Source organism: Dipteris shenzhenensis, chromosome 18 (assembly GCF_047967505.1).
Source record: "Dipteris shenzhenensis isolate YYH24624 ecotype China chromosome 18, Dip_SZ_1.0, whole genome shotgun sequence".
In the NCBI taxonomy this organism is placed as follows: domain Eukaryota; kingdom Viridiplantae; phylum Streptophyta; class Polypodiopsida; order Gleicheniales; family Dipteridaceae; genus Dipteris; species Dipteris shenzhenensis.
This window is the reverse complement of record NC_141613.1, coordinates 53,815,519-53,835,893: the sequence shown is the minus strand read 5'-3', so window position 1 is coordinate 53,835,893 and position 20,375 is coordinate 53,815,519. Positions and strand designations below refer to the sequence as shown.

At 42.5% G+C, this 20,375-nt stretch overlaps 1 protein-coding gene across 2 annotated transcripts in view; it reads right to left on the bottom strand.

Annotated features, from left to right (window-relative positions):
- The window catches only part of LOC147891425 (choline-phosphate cytidylyltransferase 2-like), a 125,323-nt gene extending 114,300 nt beyond the window's left edge, over positions 1 to 11,023 (bottom strand). Inside the window, exons 1-2 of one of the 2 annotated variants that reach the window (XM_087389317.1) lie at positions 10,622 to 11,023; positions 10,121 to 10,198 (exon numbers count right to left, since the gene is read on the bottom strand). In XM_087389317.1, coding sequence (XP_087245443.1) covers positions 10,121 to 10,198; positions 10,622 to 10,956 — 413 coding nt within the window. In that variant the 5' untranslated portion in view covers positions 10,957 to 11,023. Of the gene's footprint in view, positions 1 to 10,120; positions 10,235 to 10,621 lie in introns of both variants that reach the window. The other variant, XM_087389316.1, reaches the window with a different exon arrangement.
- Between the last annotated feature and the right edge of the window lie 9,352 nt (positions 11,024 to 20,375).

Below are 20,375 nucleotides of genomic sequence, written 5' to 3'. Positions count from 1 at the left end.
CAGAGACCTTTGTAATCAGCCGCTTGGCTTCAAATGAATGTTGAATAAATACCGCAAGGGGCGCCAACGTTTGGGGCCAATCAGTGTCCTTGTTTCTGAGTAGGAGTGCTCCAGCTTCCCTGTGATTTAATCTGTGGTGCATATTTATTTGTCAAGTTACAGTGTATGCTGTAATTAAGTGGATCCTACCACCCTTTACGATGTTGAGGCTGGTTTCAGATTCCCCATCTGAAAGCTGCATTTGTATTGGTAAGGTCGTGAAGTGGAGCGGCTATGTCTGTAAAATGCCTGACAAATCTTCTGTAATAAGGATACAAGCCTAGGAAACTACGGCCTTCATGCACAGTCTTCAGCTTCGGCCATTCTTGAACTTCAGCTTCAGCCATTCCTGAATGGCTTGGATCTTTGCCGGATCCATCCGTATCCCTTCTTTGGATATTATATGCCCCAAGTAATGGATCTCTCCCAGGAAGAATTCACTCTTCTTGCTGTTTGCATAGAGCTGATGATTTCCCAGCTCTTGGAAATCTGTGGCAAAATGTTCCTTGTGCTCTTCATCGAACTTAGAGAAAACAATAATGTCATCGAAGAAGGTTCCTGTGAACTGTCTGTAGGGTCAAAAGATACGATTCATCATTCTATTAAACGTAGCTGGGGCATTAGTCAATCCAAAAGACATCACCAGATACTCATACTGCCCAAAAGTAGTGCGGAACGCTGTCTTATGCACATCCTGAGGCTGTATCCTCACTTGGTGATAACCACAATTTAACTCTATCCTGCTGAAAACTGAAGCCCCATTTAACTGATCCAGCAAAACATCAATGCACGGAATAGGGAATCTATTCTTGATGGTCATTTTATTTAGAGCGCAATAATCGACGCACATACGGAATGAACCATCTTTCTTCTGTACAAGCAGTACAAGAGAGCAAAAAGGAGAATGAAGCAGCCCCTTGGACAGCAAGTCCTACACCTGGGCCATAATTTCTTGTTGTTGAGTTGCACTAACTTTGTATGGGGGCCTATTTGGTGCCTCACTACCAGGAATGAGTTCTATGCCATGATCCGCAGGTCTCTCAGGGAGTAGCTCCCCTGGCAAAGCGTCGAAAAAGCAATCTTTAAAATTTCAAGAAACTGAAATCTATTTTGATTGCCTCACTTATTTCAGCATGCATTTCAACATCTCTCTCTTTTACAAAAATCTTGTAAGCTGAAACTGCAGACTTTATTTCTTTTCCAACCGAACTATTTGATACAATGGGAAAAGTTTCCCCTCTATTCTTGGCAACCACACACTGTACTTTGCCCCTGTGTACAAATTCCAACACTCTCTAAGAAAGAGTCAACTTCACTGCCTTGCGATAGAACCAAGGCATACCCAAAACCACATCATGATGTTTTCAGAGGAGAGATGAAGAAGTCTTCCTGATCCACATAACTCTGTACATGAAGACGGAGCTTCCCTATCAAGGGTGTGACTCGCACACGGTTTCTACACTGAACATCTGATCAGCATCCAAAGCCCTGTCCAACTCCTTCGTCTTTATTCCCAGCCTCAAGGCTAAATCCTCTGATATAAAGTTATCTATAGCCCCGGGATCAAACAAAATCCGCGCTTGCTGGTCTCTGATCTTGCCCCATGATAGCAGCAATCTCGTTCCTCTGGGTTTGAAACACAACCCATATGAGAAATTCCTCCCGTCATTGGTTTGTGCAGTCCTTGTGGCTTCTCTGCCTCTTTTTCCCTTCGGAGTAGAAGGCTTTATAGGGCACTGGGCAGACACGCGCCCCTCTTTGCCGCATCTAAAGCATTTAACCTCTTTTCTTAAAGTTTCAATTTGTTCAGGGGTAAACTGTGGTCTTCCCTTATAGGGATTTTGTACTTGGTTTCCCCTTGGCTTCTAAGGCTAAAATCCCCTCTTCTGAGCCTTGGGAAACTCTCTTGTCTCGGACTTAGGGGTTGCTGGCTTTTTATCCCCCGGTATTCCTACCTGTAGTGGCACAATGGTAGGATCCTGCATATACACAAGACTAGCCACATTGAATGCATAAGATCTGAAATATCTTTGATATCCTTAGTGTTCATTTGGGCCTGTATCTTTGGAGTGAGTCCTGCCCAGTACTTCCTGAGTTGAGTCTTGTCTGAGACTTTCTTGAAAGGTGAAAACTGCAAATATGAGTCCCAAAATTTCTCATTATGAGACTCAATTGTATCTTGTACATCCATATGTATACTTTCCCAACCAAGAAGGACATGGTCCCGAACTGCTTGGGAATGAACCGTCTATAAAAAGCTCTCTTGAAGCCCTTCTTGAGCTGTATAGTTAGAAGTCCAAGCTATCCACCATGGACTGGCTGTACCAATCAAATACAAACCAACGATAAGAAGTTTCGAAGACTCACTGAAATTTTCCAAACTAAGGCAGCATCAAATTGCCTTATGAATTGCATTGCCTTCTCGGCTTCACCACACTGGCCATTGTGTGTGGCAAATCTCACTGACTTCCCACCATCTTTGAACTCTTTCGTCTTTGCTCTTGCCAGACCCCTCTTCTCCTTTTTTTTATGCTTTGGCTTTGATGATCCAGAAGAAGAAGATGATGACGAGGATAAAGAGGTAGAGCTAGAACAAGAAGATGAACTAGAAGAACTATGATGATGCTTAGCCTTTTTCTTCTTAAAAGGAGAATCTTCCCTTTTCCTCTTTTTGTTGTCCTTATAGCGAGACTTCTTACTCTTTCCCAATACATCATCTGAGGAAGGAGGAGTAGGACTCAAGGATCTCTTTTTGCCATCACTTCCTGATTTGCTCCAGAGGGAGGTTTCTCTAGCTCTTTGTCAAAGAGAGGACGTACCATCTTGCGAAACAAAGGGTCGCTTCTTGCCTCTACTAACTGAATAATCAGCTCTCTGTAGGCATTCTCTTTATTTGTTTGCATACCCTTTGCCTGCCATACTTGATCAAACAATAGACTCTGCCATTCCCTCATGGGATGATTGGGCATGCTGATGTGAAGCCATCACTGAAACTTGACTGAGATTTGCAAACTCTCACACACACTGTGTATGCAACTGACGCACTCAACCTTTGTTTTCAAGGAGAAAGTACCTCAACAAGAGGTGTATTGCATTCACACTTACGCCAGTGACGGGCTGTCAGTACAATGCATAGTGTCCCAAAGTTGCTTGGGCATTCACTTACCATATTGCCCCTTTCCTAGCTGCTGCAGAAAGCACTCAGAATGCATCTATTTTCCCCTTTTTCTATATAAAGGCATGCATTTCTTTCTCTTCTACAAATCTCTGATTTTCTGCTAATTTTCTGACAGGAAAAGATTGACAAATAGGTGGAAACTGACGGCAAAAACTGTCTCTGCAACTGTCTTTCTTTTTTCTTTTCCTTTTTCTTTTTTTTTTGAGCAGTAACTAGAGAAGTAACCTGCTGGTTACACTAACCAGGCTAGCTGGACCAGGGTTTAACTAATTGGGTACTGGTTAAACTAACCAGAGTCAACTAACCAAGGGTAACAAACTATGGTCAAGTCACCCAACCCAACATGGGTGCATGTGTACCACATGTATGCCACGTCATCGCACACGTCAGTGCCACATCAGCTGCCACATGTCACTACTCAGTGCCACATCAGCACACCTGCTTGCATGTGTGCCACGTCTCCTGCCCTCCTGTGCTGCCACGTCAGCTCTTTGACGGCCAAACTCTCCACATCGCGTCGACTTCTATGTGCAAGATCTCGCGAACGGAGGAGATGGCGGAAGAGATGACGATGCAGCATCAAACCCTGCGCAAGCTTTCTAGTAGTCAATGCTTCATTTCGAATTAACGGGCTTTGCCGACACCTGAGCTTGCGTTGCCTCATGGAGATCATTCGCAGAGATGAGCGTTGCCCATGAAGGAATTCCTAAGATCTCCGTCAGCCCTGCGTCACCTCTCAGCGTGTGCCCGCGTGAAGAGTCACTGCGCATTGAGGCATCGTTACACTGAGAATTCTCACTCAAACGTCTGTGAGCATGGCGCCTAGATTACACACGAGGTCAATGCTCCCGTTAGCCCTAACCCCGATTATTACCCACGCAGTGGCTTAAGTTTAGTGGGGTCTTTTCTTTGAAAAAAAAAGTTTAGTGGGGTCTTTGCTTTCATTCTTGGATCCTCACACCGGCGGGGCTGAAATCGACGCCTCTCACAGGCGCTCCTTCGAAATACAAAGGCCTCACAGAAGAACAAAAAAGAAATACCCAGGTGCACATCCTGGAAACCCAGGTTGCAAACTATCAACGAGGCATCAACTGGCGCAGTGATCTTCTGATTGCATAGACGTCACGCCCAGTAGCCTTTTGGATCGTCATAGTTTGAAAAAACTGTGAAGCCAAGCTCTAAAACCAATTGAAACCAAGATTACAAACAGCTCTCTCTCCCCCTCTCTCTCACAGCACACTAGGGCCAGGGACAAATTGTCGGGGTGGACCCCCCCGTAGATCTTTATTCATGATAAGAGAATCTGAGTACAAAGTTCAGCGTAGAGCAGTTCTCCCCATAAAAATTCAAAACGTGAATAGTTTTTACACGAGCTCAAGGCTCATTCGTTTGGCAACATGCCACTTGTCAAAATCGCCAACTAAATTATAATTACATGCCACAAAGGGCAAAACTCTAGGGTCTTCGTAGCCCTTGGTCACACGAACAACTTCTAGCTGAGCGTATAGCTCCAGAGCGCTTGGGTTCCCGACCCCACTTGGTACCTGCAATAATAAACTAAAGCGCACAACCATGGCACCCATTAAAGGTTATCAACTTGCTTGCAAATAATGATCTATGGACTAATCCTAGTCACTATGGGCACCCCCACCAAGCAAACATGTGGACAAAACATAGAACACAATTCTTGGTCGACCGAGGTCAACCCTCTTGGTCGAAATTAAGGGGATTGACCATCAGTCAAAGTGCCTTAATTATGGCCAAGTCTCTCCAACCGTAGCGCATCTTGGTTAACAAAGTTAAGCCTCTTGGAATAAGCCAAGTCTCGTTGACCGAAGTCAACACTCGCTAACCCCTTGGCTAACCGTGGTTAACCATCTTGGCAAAAGCCAAGTCTCCCTAACCACTTAACTAGGGTTAAGTATCTTTGACCGAAGTCAAGACTTTGACCAAATGAAAATAACTCTTTGAACATAATTGAATAAATGAAGAACTCATTGATTATGATCAATAGATGGTCAACTTATGCTTTGACTTTGGAATATTTACAACTTGGTGACCCCTGAGGTTCCACATGCTCAGCCTGATTTGCAGCCACATGATGATCATGCAATTGATCAGGCAGTTAAGAGGAGAAGGCTGTCATAAGACAACAAAAGACAGTACCAAGGTGGCTCTTGGACACTTAATGGGACAGCAAGCAAGCTGAGCCCTTGGCTGCCCGGCAAGAGGGAAGGGTGGAATGGTAGAGAAAGAGGGATGGAGAGGGAGGAAGAAGGGGGAAAAGGAGAGAGACAAAAGGGGGAATAAAAAAGTGTGAGGGATGGAAAGAGAGGGAAAAAAAAGAGAGGGAGGATGATAGAATGTAAAGGAAAAAGAAGAAGGGGGAGGAAGAACCAATGATAGAACGAGAGTGGGTGATGAAAAAGAAAGGAGATGAGAGGGAAGGGATGGAAAAGAGAGGAAAAGAAAAGAGGGGTGATGGAAAATGAGAGCCTGTGGAAACGAGGGGTTAGAAAAGAGGGGAGAAAAGAGGGGGAAAGAGTTTCTCTGCTGGTTGGATAGCTCCTTCCAAAGTCTTTGATCTAGAGGCTGAAACAGTAGTCACTACCCTTGGAAAAAAGAGTAAGCTTCCAAGACAGTTTGATATAGCCTTTTACATTTCCTTATTGACAAAGATCATACCATTGTCAGAGAAATTGCTTGACTTGCAATGAAGTTACAAAAATTGCAATAAGTTCATTCTTAAAGTCTTTCCAAATGATAACTTCAAGCCTTACACGCAGCTGTAAATCCTAGCAATATGTGTGGGCCAAATCCTGCAAGTGTAATCCTCAAACTGAATCTTTGACGTGTTTTGAAAGTATAATGTTCTCTCCCTTGAGGTAAAAAGGACTTTGCCATTCGCGCGAATTGTTCAAACTATGACTCACATTTTGGGTAAGATGATGGAGATTCAAGAAGGGTTTTCGAATGGATTTCAAAGACAAAACAATAGACTTTGCAGAAGTTCAGAGTTGCTTGGTAATTTGGAGGACTACTTCAAGCTCTATTCCAAAGATAAAGGATAAGGTCTCACCCTTTTTTTCAGCAACCTACCTAACCATGGTTTAAAATGAGCTCAATTTGTCCTAGGGTTAGGCTCGTTGACACCAACATTGGACCCAATCTTAGCTGTGATGTCACTCTGCTTCACTTTTTCTGAGCGGATGAGTTTGTTTTCCTGAAATGAGACCTCCCTTGCTATTGCATACCAAAATGATACCTTCCATTATTACCCCGCTGGTCCTAAGCATCAAATGCATGAAAACCCTGCATCTTGGGAACTGATTTTATTCAGAAGCCCTGCATGATTCTGCCCTACAGATCCCATTAACCCACTTTACCCAATGGAGCATCCTCCACACTAAACTAATAGACGAGTTATCCCTCTCACAGTCCATGGTCCGTTGCCTCTAGCTTTTAATCTTCTGAAGTTCATGTTCCACTTTACCTCATTGCATTTCTGATGTTTCCCATCTCAGCCTGCCATCCCCCAACAACCTTATTCGTCCTTCTTGAAGCAGCAAGTCAATGACACCTGTTAAGTTGGGGCTAGAAGATCCATAACCTGGCCTGGTAAGAGGATGATGATTGAAGCCCTAAGATGAGACAAAAGATGGAGAAGACACCATATGAAGAGATAGTAATTACTCTGGACTTTACAGTGAATGGTGAGGGGAAGAGAGCAAAGATATGTGCATGAAGCTAGGTAGGCATCTCATGGTGGAGCTGAGAACATGATTCAATAGTCCTAATGCCTAATATTCCAATCTAGATTGGCCTTGTCGCTGATGTAGTGATTTCATTATGTGTAGCCAAAACATTTTCACAAGCAGCTTGGTCGTGAATCAGCCCTTTTCCATTCTCTGTTCCACTGCTTGTGGCCCCTTTGCCTTCCCATTTCAAGCAGAATAGACACTGCTGAGCAACATATGAAATGAACAATTTAGTACCCCGGGTAGCAGAACTGAACATGAATTGAACTGAACTCAAGAGAAGCAACTAGACACCACCAACCTTAACAAAAAGTGAACACCAACAGCTGAAATAGGAAGCAGGCCGCTTACCTTCACCTAGCCCAAGAGGGAGCTATGACACCACTTGTAATAGATGGTGAAGTACGCGAGGAATATTATAGGGGTTGCTTTAGTAGAGACAGCATTTTCTTTTGATCTTCATACAGCATGTAATGCATTAGCTTTTTCCGCAAATGTTGTGGCAAATAAGCCCCTAGCAGTCCCTTTATAGCACTAGATTTGGCCATAAGTACACATTTGATTCCATGCATGGCACGTGGCTGTCCCCCATAAAAATACAAGTCGTATCTGGCACAATTCTATATAGCGCACACATACACACCTAAAATGCCCTGTATCTCTAGCTCTAGTGCTCAAAATTACTAACATACTCACTCTAGAGCCATCTACAGAAAAGGATTTAGCTAATCTAGGACGTAAATAGCTACAAGGATCTTATAGTCAGGTTGTCTTGGCTCTAAAATGACGCCCCCCAATTCTCTTTGTACTTCAATTGAAAGACCCAGCGATGCTTATGCTAGGGCACTATGAATGAAGTTCGAGGTTAAAAATGAAATTGTTGGGACAACCCTCCTCCCGTCACTCCAAGTAAGAGGCGAACAGATGGATGGACGAGCATCAGAGGTACTTCTGCCAATGTAGCAAACCTTGGGACAATTGAGATTGATTTGCAAATGGTTGGATTTAACTTGCACGTCTGATTTGAGTTCTCTGATCAATAACTTCATTCAATTCAAAGAATTGAGTGAAATGCAATGACGAGGCTTCTAAACCAGATACATTATAAATTTTACTTTTTGCTATCATTGACTTTGAATTACTGCAATTACAAATTTAATTGCATGATGACATTTACAGGAAATCAAAATTCAAGGAGATTTAACGATGTGCTTGCAATTTCAATGGCAAAAATGTGTAAGAAAATTACTTTCTTATGTGGCATTGAATCAAAATCTGCTGCTTTTCATTGATTCAAATGAAATTGAGGATTTCCATTAACAATATGACTTCATAATTCATTCACGTAAGAAAGTGAACACTGACAAACTTTGAAGCAAGGCTAACTTGAGAATGACACTGATTGTTGTCGAAGCTTCAACCCAACTCATGTGAATATGTGGGACTGACTTAAGTTGTGAACCATTTGCTCAAGCGGCAATTTGCTGATGCGGACATTCATTGTTCATGATTGGCTCACAGATCTGCCAGTAGATATTCATCAGGCTTGGATAATTCAGTACAGTGAACACATTTTTATGCATGCCAAGAAGAAAATCACTGCTTATTGTGGATTTCCTGCAAAGAAGACATTTGTCATGCAGCTAAGTAATCTCTCCTGCAGATAAGCAATCTATCCCTGCTTACTTAGCATCTTGGTCAGCATAGCATATTGGTCGGCTTTGCTGCATGCAAATCCCTGCATATTGTTATTTACTCCGAGTAACTGTAAGGCATGACACAGGTGCCTTCCATTGGGTTTGAGGCTGCTCAACAGTGATCCGTCGCAGTTTCATTAGCTGATGGGTTTCATGAGGTGTGCAAAATGAGAGTTTAGGACAGGATTGACCTTTTAGGACAGTCATGTTTGACAGTCCAGACAATTGTTGGCAAAAGAAGGTAGGTGGCTCATGCTGAATTACCACAAGGCAGACATACAGTCCAGGAATTGCAAGTAGCTATGTGCATGAGCTTCAAATGGTGGGTCCCCTAATTGTGACGTGTGGCATAGCTGCTGGTTGGAACTGCAAAGTGGCAATATCTGTGCCGATGACTGGTTCACCTACCACAGACATGGTTGGGTACGGGGAGGGCAAGTACTGCTGAATGGATGGTGGCCCACCTACCTTCAGCAATGCTGTACATGTATAACAAATGGCACTTAGAACAACTCTACCTACAGCCACCAGGCATACACCCAGCCAATAGGGATGCATGTTCATAGAAAGGCGGTTGTACTTTCAAGCCAAGGCTCTGTCACGGAGTCTATACTGAACCGATGTTTTATAGAACTTTCTGCATGCCTCAGCATCTCAAAGTAAACTTCACATACTGGCTCCGTATCTCAGTGATCATGATTTAGCTAGGCTCCAGTATCAACAAACAAGAGCAAAAGACTTTGAAATGCTCCATTTGGACGCCCTTTGTCATTAGAGGAGTTGGAAAGTGTAGTTAATGCAATGGCCAAGACCCCAGAGAAAGGTGGTCTCTCCATAGAATTAATTTTGGGAGATTTTAGGCCCTTCTTTGCTTCTTCTCAAAGAAGAAACAATTCAGCAAGGCTTCCTTCCCCTTAAAGAGGCACAATTAAGCTCATTCCTAAGAAGGGCAAGAAGGATGAGCTCAGGAATTGGATGGCCTCTCACCATGATAAATTGCAGAAGCTTTAGCTCTCAGGAGCCGAAACAAGATGCAAGCACATTTGATTAGGAAGCTTTCCTAATGTCCACAACTACAAAGCATTGAATATGTAGGGTTAACCAAGGCACAAAGGGAGGCAGGGGGGATCACACACCGGAATGACAAACATTTGCCAATGAAGACACCATACTCCTCTACCGAATAATCATCAAAAAGCTATTAATTCTTCTTTAAAAAGCTACCATATGCACTAATTCTTCTTTCTTCCTATATATTTAGTAGCACTTGATGCCTAAAATATCATGTTCATCAAAGAAACTGCTCGTTTACAAGCATTTGAGTCCTTGGCTTTTCAATGCAGGCAGTAGGTCTACGTGAGTTACCGGACTAATTTGCATAGAGAACAGAAAATAGTACAACTCTTTCTTACCAAGCGGTTCAAGAACTTGGGTTTAGGACTGCTCACTTGCAATGCCGGAGTGATTCATAGCGTTCGCTGTCCGTCATCACTGTCTTCCCCTTATACTTGTGTGTGATGGCATCGCTGCAGCAACCAACCAGCAGGTACGTGTTCGGAAACCTGAATAATTGAAAGTCGATTACATAAGCATTAAAACGATAACTTACTTGTTGTCATAAGCTAAATTGATATTTCAGGGTTTCAATGAGAGAATATGATACGATCACTGAAATTTTCGCTTCTTTATGCGGCCTTTTAGCTCCGTGTCTTATTCCAAATAAAGTTTCAAAACCTCCGGCAATACAGCCCATAACCTTTCAATTTTACGTCGAGATGCCACAAACTCTCTCTCTCTCTCTCTCTCTCTCTCTCTCTCTGCCTGCCCAGCAATTCCATCCCTACGAGAACAGATAACAGACAAAATGGGGACAACGAATTGTTTTCCGTCCCGTAAAATCAAATCACAAATACTCATGTCATAAATTGCATTGAAATGCTGGGACTCACGATTTTTTCGCCTGCTCCAAAGAACGCGCATGTCCGAAATGGAAAAGGTCGTAGATGCCGTCGGCGTAGACGCGAACAGGACGATCTAGAGGTAGATTTGCGTTCTCAGTGGAAGGCTGAGGGGAAGGATGAGGGAGATAACGGGTTGGTGGGGTAGGGTCGCGTTCCCGATGAGCAGCATCAGAATCGATGTCGTCGGAAATTTCCTCCTGCACTTCCTCGTAAACCTGGTCATCGTCGTCTGGCTCGGGCTGCTGTTGCGAGTGAAGCCCTTGGATGGGCAGGGGGGACGGAGTGGGGGGGAAGGAGGCACGTTTTCTAGGCTTACGGGCCATGCTGTTGCAAAATTGAGCTGTGGTGGGAGGGGGAAACAAAGGGGCAGGGGAGAGATACAGCAGATCTTCGCGAAAATGACTCCACCACACCTTTACTCATTCTGCCACCTGAAATCGTTTTATTATTCTTCGTCTTCTTATTATTACACTAACTGTTTTCTCAATTCCTAACGCTTTTTTAAAAATCATTTCCTTTCTCTTTTGCATCCAAAGCGCTTGCTTTACCGCCACGTTCATTATCTAAGTATTGAATTTGCCGCATTTTCTGGCATCACAAGTAACTACAAACAAAAAAATGTTCAAAGGTGAAACGATACATGGTTAATCGGGTTCACTATCATAGCTCACAGCCACACTTGCAAGTCACATTTCTACAAAACATCTCAAGGCTAAAGTTATCAAAATCACATTGGGCTCAATAATATTGCCCTAAAGAGATACAATGCGACAGGAAGCACTCACGGAACCTACAAATCCTTGAAAAAAACACAGCAACACTCTTCGAAAATACGCACAAACTCTCAAAACTCACAAACAGAAGAGACAAAACAAGTGTGCTGGGTACAATCTCCCCCCATAGGAGCGGTGGTCTCCTTCCACCTCCTATGTATTTATGTATATTTCCCAAAAAGCTTCCGAGCAAGAATCATACAAAAAGCCCCTGTGCTTTCCTCCATACACCCCATCCACCTTCTAGAATAGCTAGCTTTTTCTAAAAATAAAGCTTTTTCTAGCTTTAGTTTATAGACTTAGCCAAGCCACTAATATTCCAAAATTCAAATATGTACATAAGCTTTTGTAATATCAAAAATTAGGCATAAGCCTTATTCATCCCCGCATCACTGGAGTTGCGCCTACGTGCCCAAAATATGGCGCATCATGCTTGCCAGATGCCATCGCCCAATCAATTACTCTTCCCCTGGATTCACACGATCAATAGTAATGAAATATTTCAAGCATAAGATAACCTTGGAATTAATCACTACAATCAATCAACCTTTCAGTATTATAGCAACGCGAAATCAATAAATCACAGATGAATGGTGCGCACATGTGACACATACCATCTCATGATGCACTTGATGCTACACATGAATAAAATCGTACGGATGGTGCACACATGCTACACATACCGTCATCACGTAAGTGGTGCACACAATGCTACACACTCATACAGTCGTGGCCATATGTCCAACCATGTAGGAGTACACATGCATCACTACGAAACAGCAAGCACACATGTATCAGCTGTGCAACAAAAATGCTGGATCTCACTAAACTAAATACTGCAGGATTAAATTAATGGGATAATTCTAATTCTCGTAACATCCCTCTTGCTTGAAATCGCAATTGCCCTCAATTGCGCAATAAAAGGTAGTCAATAAATTAGGGTAGTGGCGAAAATATCACTCAGGCATCCACTTAGCATCCTCAATGGGGTGGTTCTTAAATGTAAGAAGACAAATAGGATACGAGTTTCCACGTCTCGTTTGAGTGATTTGTTAATCAATGATATGAGCTGGGTCTCTCCTTGAAGCAATGGCGCATCGTCTAAAATAGGTCGAACTGGTGGGTCTCCATGGAAAGGTTTCAGGAGGTGAACATGAAAAGAATTATGAATTTTCCAATCGGGTGGTAATTCGAGCCGATAGGCATTGCCATTAATGCGCTCCAAAACTTTAAAGGGACCATAGGATTTAGGGGCAAACTTAACTACAGGGTGTGTCTCAATACTCTTAAGTCTGCACTTCTCAATACATAACATGACTAGGTCACCTTCAGCAAATACAACTTTCTTTCTACCCTTGTTTGCATGTGCAGTATACACGGCTTGAGCATGCTCAATATTCTTTTTGACAGTAGCCAAAATGCTAGAGAAATCTTCAGTAAATCGATGAGCAACTTAGTGCTTAAGGCGAGTCAATGGAGTAGGAATGGTCTTTCCATAGACAATTTGGAATGGAGATTTGCCTGTAGCAGAGTGCTTAGTGTTGTTGTAGGCAAATTGTAATATGTGTATAATTTTGTCCCATTTGCATGGCTGACCAGACACATAAGCACATAACCTGTCACAAATAGTATTTTGTGTGACCTCGGTTTGGCCATTAGACTTGGGATGAAAAGCAGTGGAAAAATCTAACTTTATACCAAGATTGTCAAAGAGTGCAGTCCATAAGTTACTACAAATTTTACTATCCTAGTCTGACACCATTACTTTTGGAAGGCCATGGTATATAAAGATGTGCTTTATGAACAAATGAGCAACCTGAACTACGGTCAAGGTCTTCTTACAAGGAATAAAGTAAGCATGCTTGCTAAATCTATCAATGATAGTCCAAATCATATCAAAACCTGAGCTAGTTGTAGGGAATCCAGCAATAAAGTCCATAGAAATCTGCTCCCATGGGCCATCAGGAATTGGTAAAGGCATAAGTAAACCTTGATATTTCCCCTTGTAGCTCTTGACTTTTTGACAAATAAGACATTGTGCAACAAAAGTTGCAACATCAACTTTAAGCTTAGGCCAGAAAAAATCTTGAATTATAGTCTGATACGTAGCAGTGATGCCTCTATGTCCCATGTAGGGTGGCTGATGTACCTCTTCTAGTACCAAGCGTCAAAATGGTGTAGTGACACAAGCGCCTTTCGTAGAATAGATAGTCATTATGAATGGAATACGAGGCCATAGGGGTGCTATTAGCTTGCTTAATCTTATGCTAGATTTCTGAAAAGTCTCGATCAGTAGGATAGTCCACCTTCATAGGCTCGAAAGGGTCTCCCTCGATGACTAACATATTATTTCTGCTAGGTCGACGGCTCAGTGCATCGACAACTACATTGTCTTTGCCTGGTTGATATTGGATCATCAATTTAAAGCTGTCAATAAAGGCAGCCCATTTAATGTGCCAGTCCGAGATCATCGGCTGAGTAAGGAGATCTCTAAGACTCTGGTGATCAATCTTAATGAGTAACTCGGAACCCATAAGATAGTGTTTCTAGAGTTTAAGGGCATGCACCACAACATCTAATTCTTTATCATACGTGGAATAGTTTAGCTCTGCTCGTTTTAATTTACGTGACTCGAATGCAATTGGATGGTTATCTTGCATGGGCACAGCCCCAAAACCCTGTCCACTAGCATCAGTAACCATGACAAAGAAGGGTCTCGTAAAGTCCGGCATGGTCAAAATTGGTGTGTGCATCATTGCATCCTTAAGTCGTTGAAAAGCTAAAGTGTGCTGCGTACCCCAAGAGAAAGCACGAGTCTTACGCAATAGTTTGGTCAATGGATGTGCCTTGTGTGCAAAATTTCTAACAAATATGCGATAGAAACTACACAGACCTAGAAAAGATCATAACTCATGGATATCTTTAGGCTGTGGCCAGTTTACTATCACTTCTACCTTCTTGGGATCTACTCGAATGCCTTTAGCTGAAACAATGTGTCCAAGATATTCAATTTCAAGCTAATATGCGATAGAAACTACACAGACCTAGAAAAGATCATAACTCATGGATATCTTTAGGCTGTGGCCAGTTTACTATCACTTCTACCTTCTTGGGATCTACTCGAATGCCTTTAGCTGAAACAATGTGTCCAAGATATTCAATTTCAAGCTAGAAAAAAGAACTTTTCTCCAGGTTGGCATACAGTTGGATCTCAAGTAAGAGAGAGAAAACAAGATTTAAGTGTTTCTCATGTTCCTCTTGACTCTTGCTATAAATCATGATATCATCAAAGAAAACTACCACAAACTCTTGATAGGGTAGGAAGATACGGATTCATCATCTGACTAAATGTGGCAAGTGCATTGGTCAATCCAAAAGGCATAACAAGAAATTCATAGTGACCAGTTTGGGTTCTAAAAGCAGTCTTGAAAATATCGAGCTTGATGACTCTCACTTGATGATATCCTGACTTAAGATCAATCTTGCTAAAGATTATGGATCCTTTCAACTTGTCGAGTAGATCATCAACTCTCGGAATGGAGTATCGATTTTTCACTGTGATTTTATTTAAGGCACGATAATCGATGCACATTCGAAAAGTTCCATTTTTCTTCTTGACAAGGAGAACGGGTGCCCCAAATGGTGAGCTACTAGGTCGAATTAGGCCTCTAGCCAAAAGATCTTCTATTTGAGATTGAATCTCTTGCTACTCAATAGGATTGTGTCTATATGGTGATTTACATAGTGGTGCGCTACCTGGAATAAGGTCAATCTTATGATCCTCAGGTCTAGATTGAGGTAGGCTAGGGGGTAAGTCTTCCATAAAGCAGTCATCATAGGTAGCTAGAAAAGGATCCAAAGGCTCTTGCTTCGTTTTCTTAGTCTCAGGACTAGCCTCAATCTTATTGACCATAACCAAATATGTCTTCGCACATTTGCGCAAAGCTCTTTTAGCTTGGGTATGTGACAATATAGGCCAAGAGGGAAGATTCTTCTCGCATTTTAGAGTCATAGTCTCAGTGCCTTGAGTCAGAGTAATGGTGCATTCAAGATAATCAGGTTTGGCATTATGATCAACGTGCTAGGGCATCCCTAGAATGAGATCTTGCTCATGCAAAGGAGCGACTAAGAAATCACAGCTCTCAACTAATGGCCCTAAAGTCACCTCAAGATCCTTAACCATTTGCAAACAATTATAATTTGATCCTTGAAAAGCTGATTTGACTTTATATTTTGTTTTGATGGTTGCAAGCCCTAACTTTTCAACTAAACATTGCAAAATGAAATCATGGGTGCTTTCATCATCAAATAAGACACAATGTTCTTTTTCGTGCAATAGTGCAGTCATATATAATAAAGAAGTACAAATATAAGATGCACTTTTACCTGAATAACACTTACCTGAAGGGGTGTAGTCGGCATCTTCAGTGTCATTGTCCTCATCCTCGCCCTCTTGCTTGAAAGATTTATCATGGGATCTATCATCAATGTAGTTGATCCATGCGGAGTTGTTGCGCTCACCATTACCGTTGGTATGTCCATTGGTTCTCCCTCCATTGCCTCCGTTGTTGTTGGTAGCATTCTTTGCTTGGGTACATGTCTTGTGTGTAGCAAGTGGATTCTTTGGACATTCATAAGAGTAGTGTCCCTTCTCTTTGCATTCGTAACATGTGACAAGTTCTTTGGTTCTTCGATTAATACGTGACTTAGCAAGTTTCCAATTAGACTTACCATCATATCTACCAACTTTACCACTTACACCCTCCTGCTTGAAGTATGAAGTATGCTTCTTTGCTCGAGCGTGCGAGTAGCAAAGCTTCTTCCCTACTTTCTTTCTTACTCTAATGCCAAATCCATAGCATCAGAAGCTATAGATGGTCGAAGCATACGTACATCAGCACGAGTAGTAGGGTGTCAACCCTCAACAAAGGTACAATATTACTCCTTTCGGGACACTTTCTCAATAGTTTGCAATTGAAGGAGAGAGGAAAGATATTTCTCGGTGTATGCGTCCACACTCTCATTATCCAACTGCCTCAATCTTCGCCATTGCCTCCGAGTATCCTCTTCAAACTGTGTAGGTAGGAAGTGCTTTTTGATTTCGTCTTTGAATGCTTCCCATGTCTTTGGAACATGAGTGCTTTCGGCAACCACACTCCACCATAATTGTGCACTGCTTGTCATGTGACTCGCAGCAAGTTTTACCTTCTTGATCTCTTTGTACTGTTCTCCCAAAAAGTATCGATTAAAAGAACTAATCCACGCAAGTAAAGCTTGTCCATCTCTTTTACCATCATATTTTGGAAAAGAAAAAGTTGTGATTAATCTTACTAGACTTCTTCTTATCACGAAGCTTGAGTGCTTTCAAGATAGCCTTTCCCACGTTGTCTTCATGTGAAGGAGTAGTGTCATGATGTCGTCGTAGTGAAGTCTTCACATGTCGCTTCTTCTTCCTTTGATGTCTCGTCTTGCTTCTTCCACATTCACTATCACTGGTGTCTGATGATTTGCTGCTTTCACTTTTTTCATCATCTCTATCCTTCATACGCTTCTTTGTGACTTTAGTCATCTCTTTTAACACTCGATTTGCGCATTCTTCGTTGGCTTTATGCGTGTCGCGCATGTTGCGCATGTACTCAAGTTCCTGCTCAAGGTCCCACGCATGATGTTTCCATGCATCTAGTGAATCTGATGCATGCATAGGTTCCTCATCCTCAATCTATATAGGTGGCTTCCAAGTTGTCGTCACTTGGTGTAGAGCATCTTCAATCTCTTGACGTTGTTGCTTCTCATGCTGATAGTGTTCTCGCCATTCTTCCTCAGCAAGTGTCATCGGTGTTGAACTTCTTCTTGATCGATGGTGATCGTTTTCCACATCCTCATCATGATGTAGATCTTCAGAATAACCTATCTTTGATGGAATGCACCTTCTAGACATAGTTAAATATGTGCATGGTGCAAAGAAGAAATCACTATGAAATAAAATATACACAAACACAAGACTTATCTCAATTCGGTTTCCAAGCTTTGAAAGTGGCTATTTGTCGAATAGTATCTCTGTGGGCTCTCGAACTCACATGATTCCAACAAGTGAATCCACGTTGCAAGGTACAAAGCAAAGCTCGTGTCCGATAGCACTCGTAGACTGCCTCTTGCTCTTGTGAACACTTGCTTTTGAGATTCTCCTCTTCCAAAATCCGTTGGGTTGCTCCCTTGTTTGCACTTTTGCCTTGAAGGATATCTTTATGACTAGGAACTTCAAATAATAGAGCAACAAAGTGACTTGATCTAGTGGATAGTCACCAATTGTTAAGGGGACTTGAGCTAGAATAGTACTAGGATGGGGGACCTCTTGGGAAGTTTTTAAGAGCAATCTCCTAAGGCTTCCTTGCACGTAGCCAACGGCGCCTTCAGTGCTAGGTACGACCGACTTCTTTTGCTGTGATTTTTTTTGAATTTGCTGCACGTTTTCCTACCTACGAGCCATTCTGCGCTATTCGCTTCTGCTGCTTCGAGCTTCGTCGCGCTCTTGTACGCGGTGTCTGAAATCTGGTGCGTGCTACGCTTTCTTGTTTGAGGATGCGGGGTGCACATGCTTCCTGTGCTATGGACGACGAAACCTGGCTCTGATACCACTGCGATATGAAACGCTCATAGAACCTGCAAATCCTTAAAAAAACACAGCAACACTCTTCAAAAATACGCACAAACTCTCAAAACTCACAAACGGAAGAGACAAAACAAGCATGCTGGGTACAATCTCCCCCCATAGGAGTGGTGCTCTCCTTCTATCTCCTATGTATTTATGTATATTCCCCAAAAAGCTTCCAAGCAAGAATTATACAAAAAGCCCTTGTGCTTTCCTCCATACACCCTTTTTACAAAAAGCCCATCCATCTTCTAGAATAGCTGGCTTTTTCTAAAAATAAAGCTTTTTCTAACTTTAGTTTATAGACTTAGCCAAGCCACTAATATTCCAAAATTCAAATATGTACATAAGCTTTTGTAATATCAAAAATTAGGCATAAGCCTTATTCATCCCCGTATCACTGGAGTTGCACCTATGCGCCCAAAATATGGCGGATCATGCTTGCTAGATGCCATTGCCCGATCAATTACTCTTCCCCTGGATTCACACGATCAATAGTAATGAAATATTTCAAGCATAAGATAACCTTGGAATTAATCACCACAATCAATCAACCTTTCAGTATTATAGTAACACGAAATCAATAAATCACAGATGAATGGTGCACACATGCGACACATACCATCACATGGTACACTTGATGCTACACATGAATAAAATCATACGGATGGTGCACACATGCTACACATACCATCATCACGTAAGTGGCGCACATAATGCTACACACTCATAGAGCCCCGTAACCATATATCCAACCATGTAGGAGCACACATGCATCACTACGGAATAGTGAGCACACATGCATCAGCTGTGCGACAAAAATGCTGGATCTCACTAAACTAAATACTGAAGGATTAAATTAATGGAATAATTCCAATTCTCATAACATACAAATAAATCAAACATTCACTAACACTTATAGGGGCCCCCAGCAAGGAAAAATGCCCTATTAATTAATTTGTTTCTGTTGAGGGGGGAGGCATGGGCTCAATTAAATACTAGTCCGAAGCTATTGGACTGAATTCTGAATTTGCCACGTGGCATTATCTACAAAATCTCCAATCTTCCAGATCCTTCTGCAGTAACCGCCTCTCGTGGGTATATGAGGGGAGTGGGAGAGGGAGGGAGGAAGAGGGGGGAGAGAGGGGAAGGGAGAGGAGAGGAGAGGAGTGAGGAAGGGGAGTGGGAGAGAGAAAGGAGCATAGGAGTGAGTATAGCGGGGCTGAGGGAGAGGGAGGGACGAGGTCAGGGAAGACTGAGAGGGAAGGGGGGCTGAGGGAGAGGAGCGAGAGAGGCAGAGAGGGGGAGGGAGCGGGAGGAGGGAGTGGAGGGAGGGAAGAGAGGGAGAAAGAGGGGGCCTAAGTGGAGGGAGGGGAGAGAGAGCACTGAGAGTAGAAGAGTAGTGGCGTAGGGAGGGGGACTGCGAGGAGTGCAGCAAGGAGAAGTAGGAAAGGTCAATTAAGGTAGATTAGCTTAGCTTAATAAGCATAGAGAGGGCGGGCAGGTGATGGGATTAATTAATTAATTGATTTAGGAGCAGATGCGAATAAGAGCATCGCAGAGGCACTTGTTGCCAAAGAAATGCTTCTTATATGCACTCTTTGGCAACCAAGATGGAGAAGCTCAACAATGTGGCCATAATGTTCATGGCTTCCAACACTATGCAAAGTTCTTAGAGCACCTCTCATTCGTGAGGTCACTATGTCTAAAGTGCAAGTCTAATGCTAAGTATTCATGGAAACATGTCATTTGTTTGAGGGACTAAGATTATTGAGTCCATCTACAATGAGCAATTTGTCTCTATTGGATGTGTTAGAGGAAGAAATTGTGCTTCTATTTGGCAAAATTGGGTTGAAGCTACCTTTAGGATTGGAAGAACTATGAGTGTCAATCGTATACAATGAACCCACATGGCATTGGGTGGTGGTTATGGTGGTGATGGAAATTATGAAGTTCTTGGTTAGGTAGTAGAAGGCATTAGTTATGAAGGCTATCCAAGAGAGAAGAGGGCCTTGGTTGTGAAGGCTATCCAAGGTATTGGTTCTCAAAGTGAGAAAACCTCTTGTAGCATACTGTGGCCAGTTGTAAATGCACTTGTGGTCATGGACTCACCACTTTTTAACATTAATAGTTTTTGCACTCATGCGACACTTTCTCCCTATGAATAAGGTGATCGTTGGTAGGAGTAGTAGTGTGGTTAGTTTAAAGGTTAGTGTAGTTAGCGTTGTCAATAAAGTTAGGTTAGTGTATATTAGTGAAATGTGTCTGGCATACAAGGTCAGCGGCGCCTCTTCCTGCCCTTCTCTCCTCTGAGCTTCAT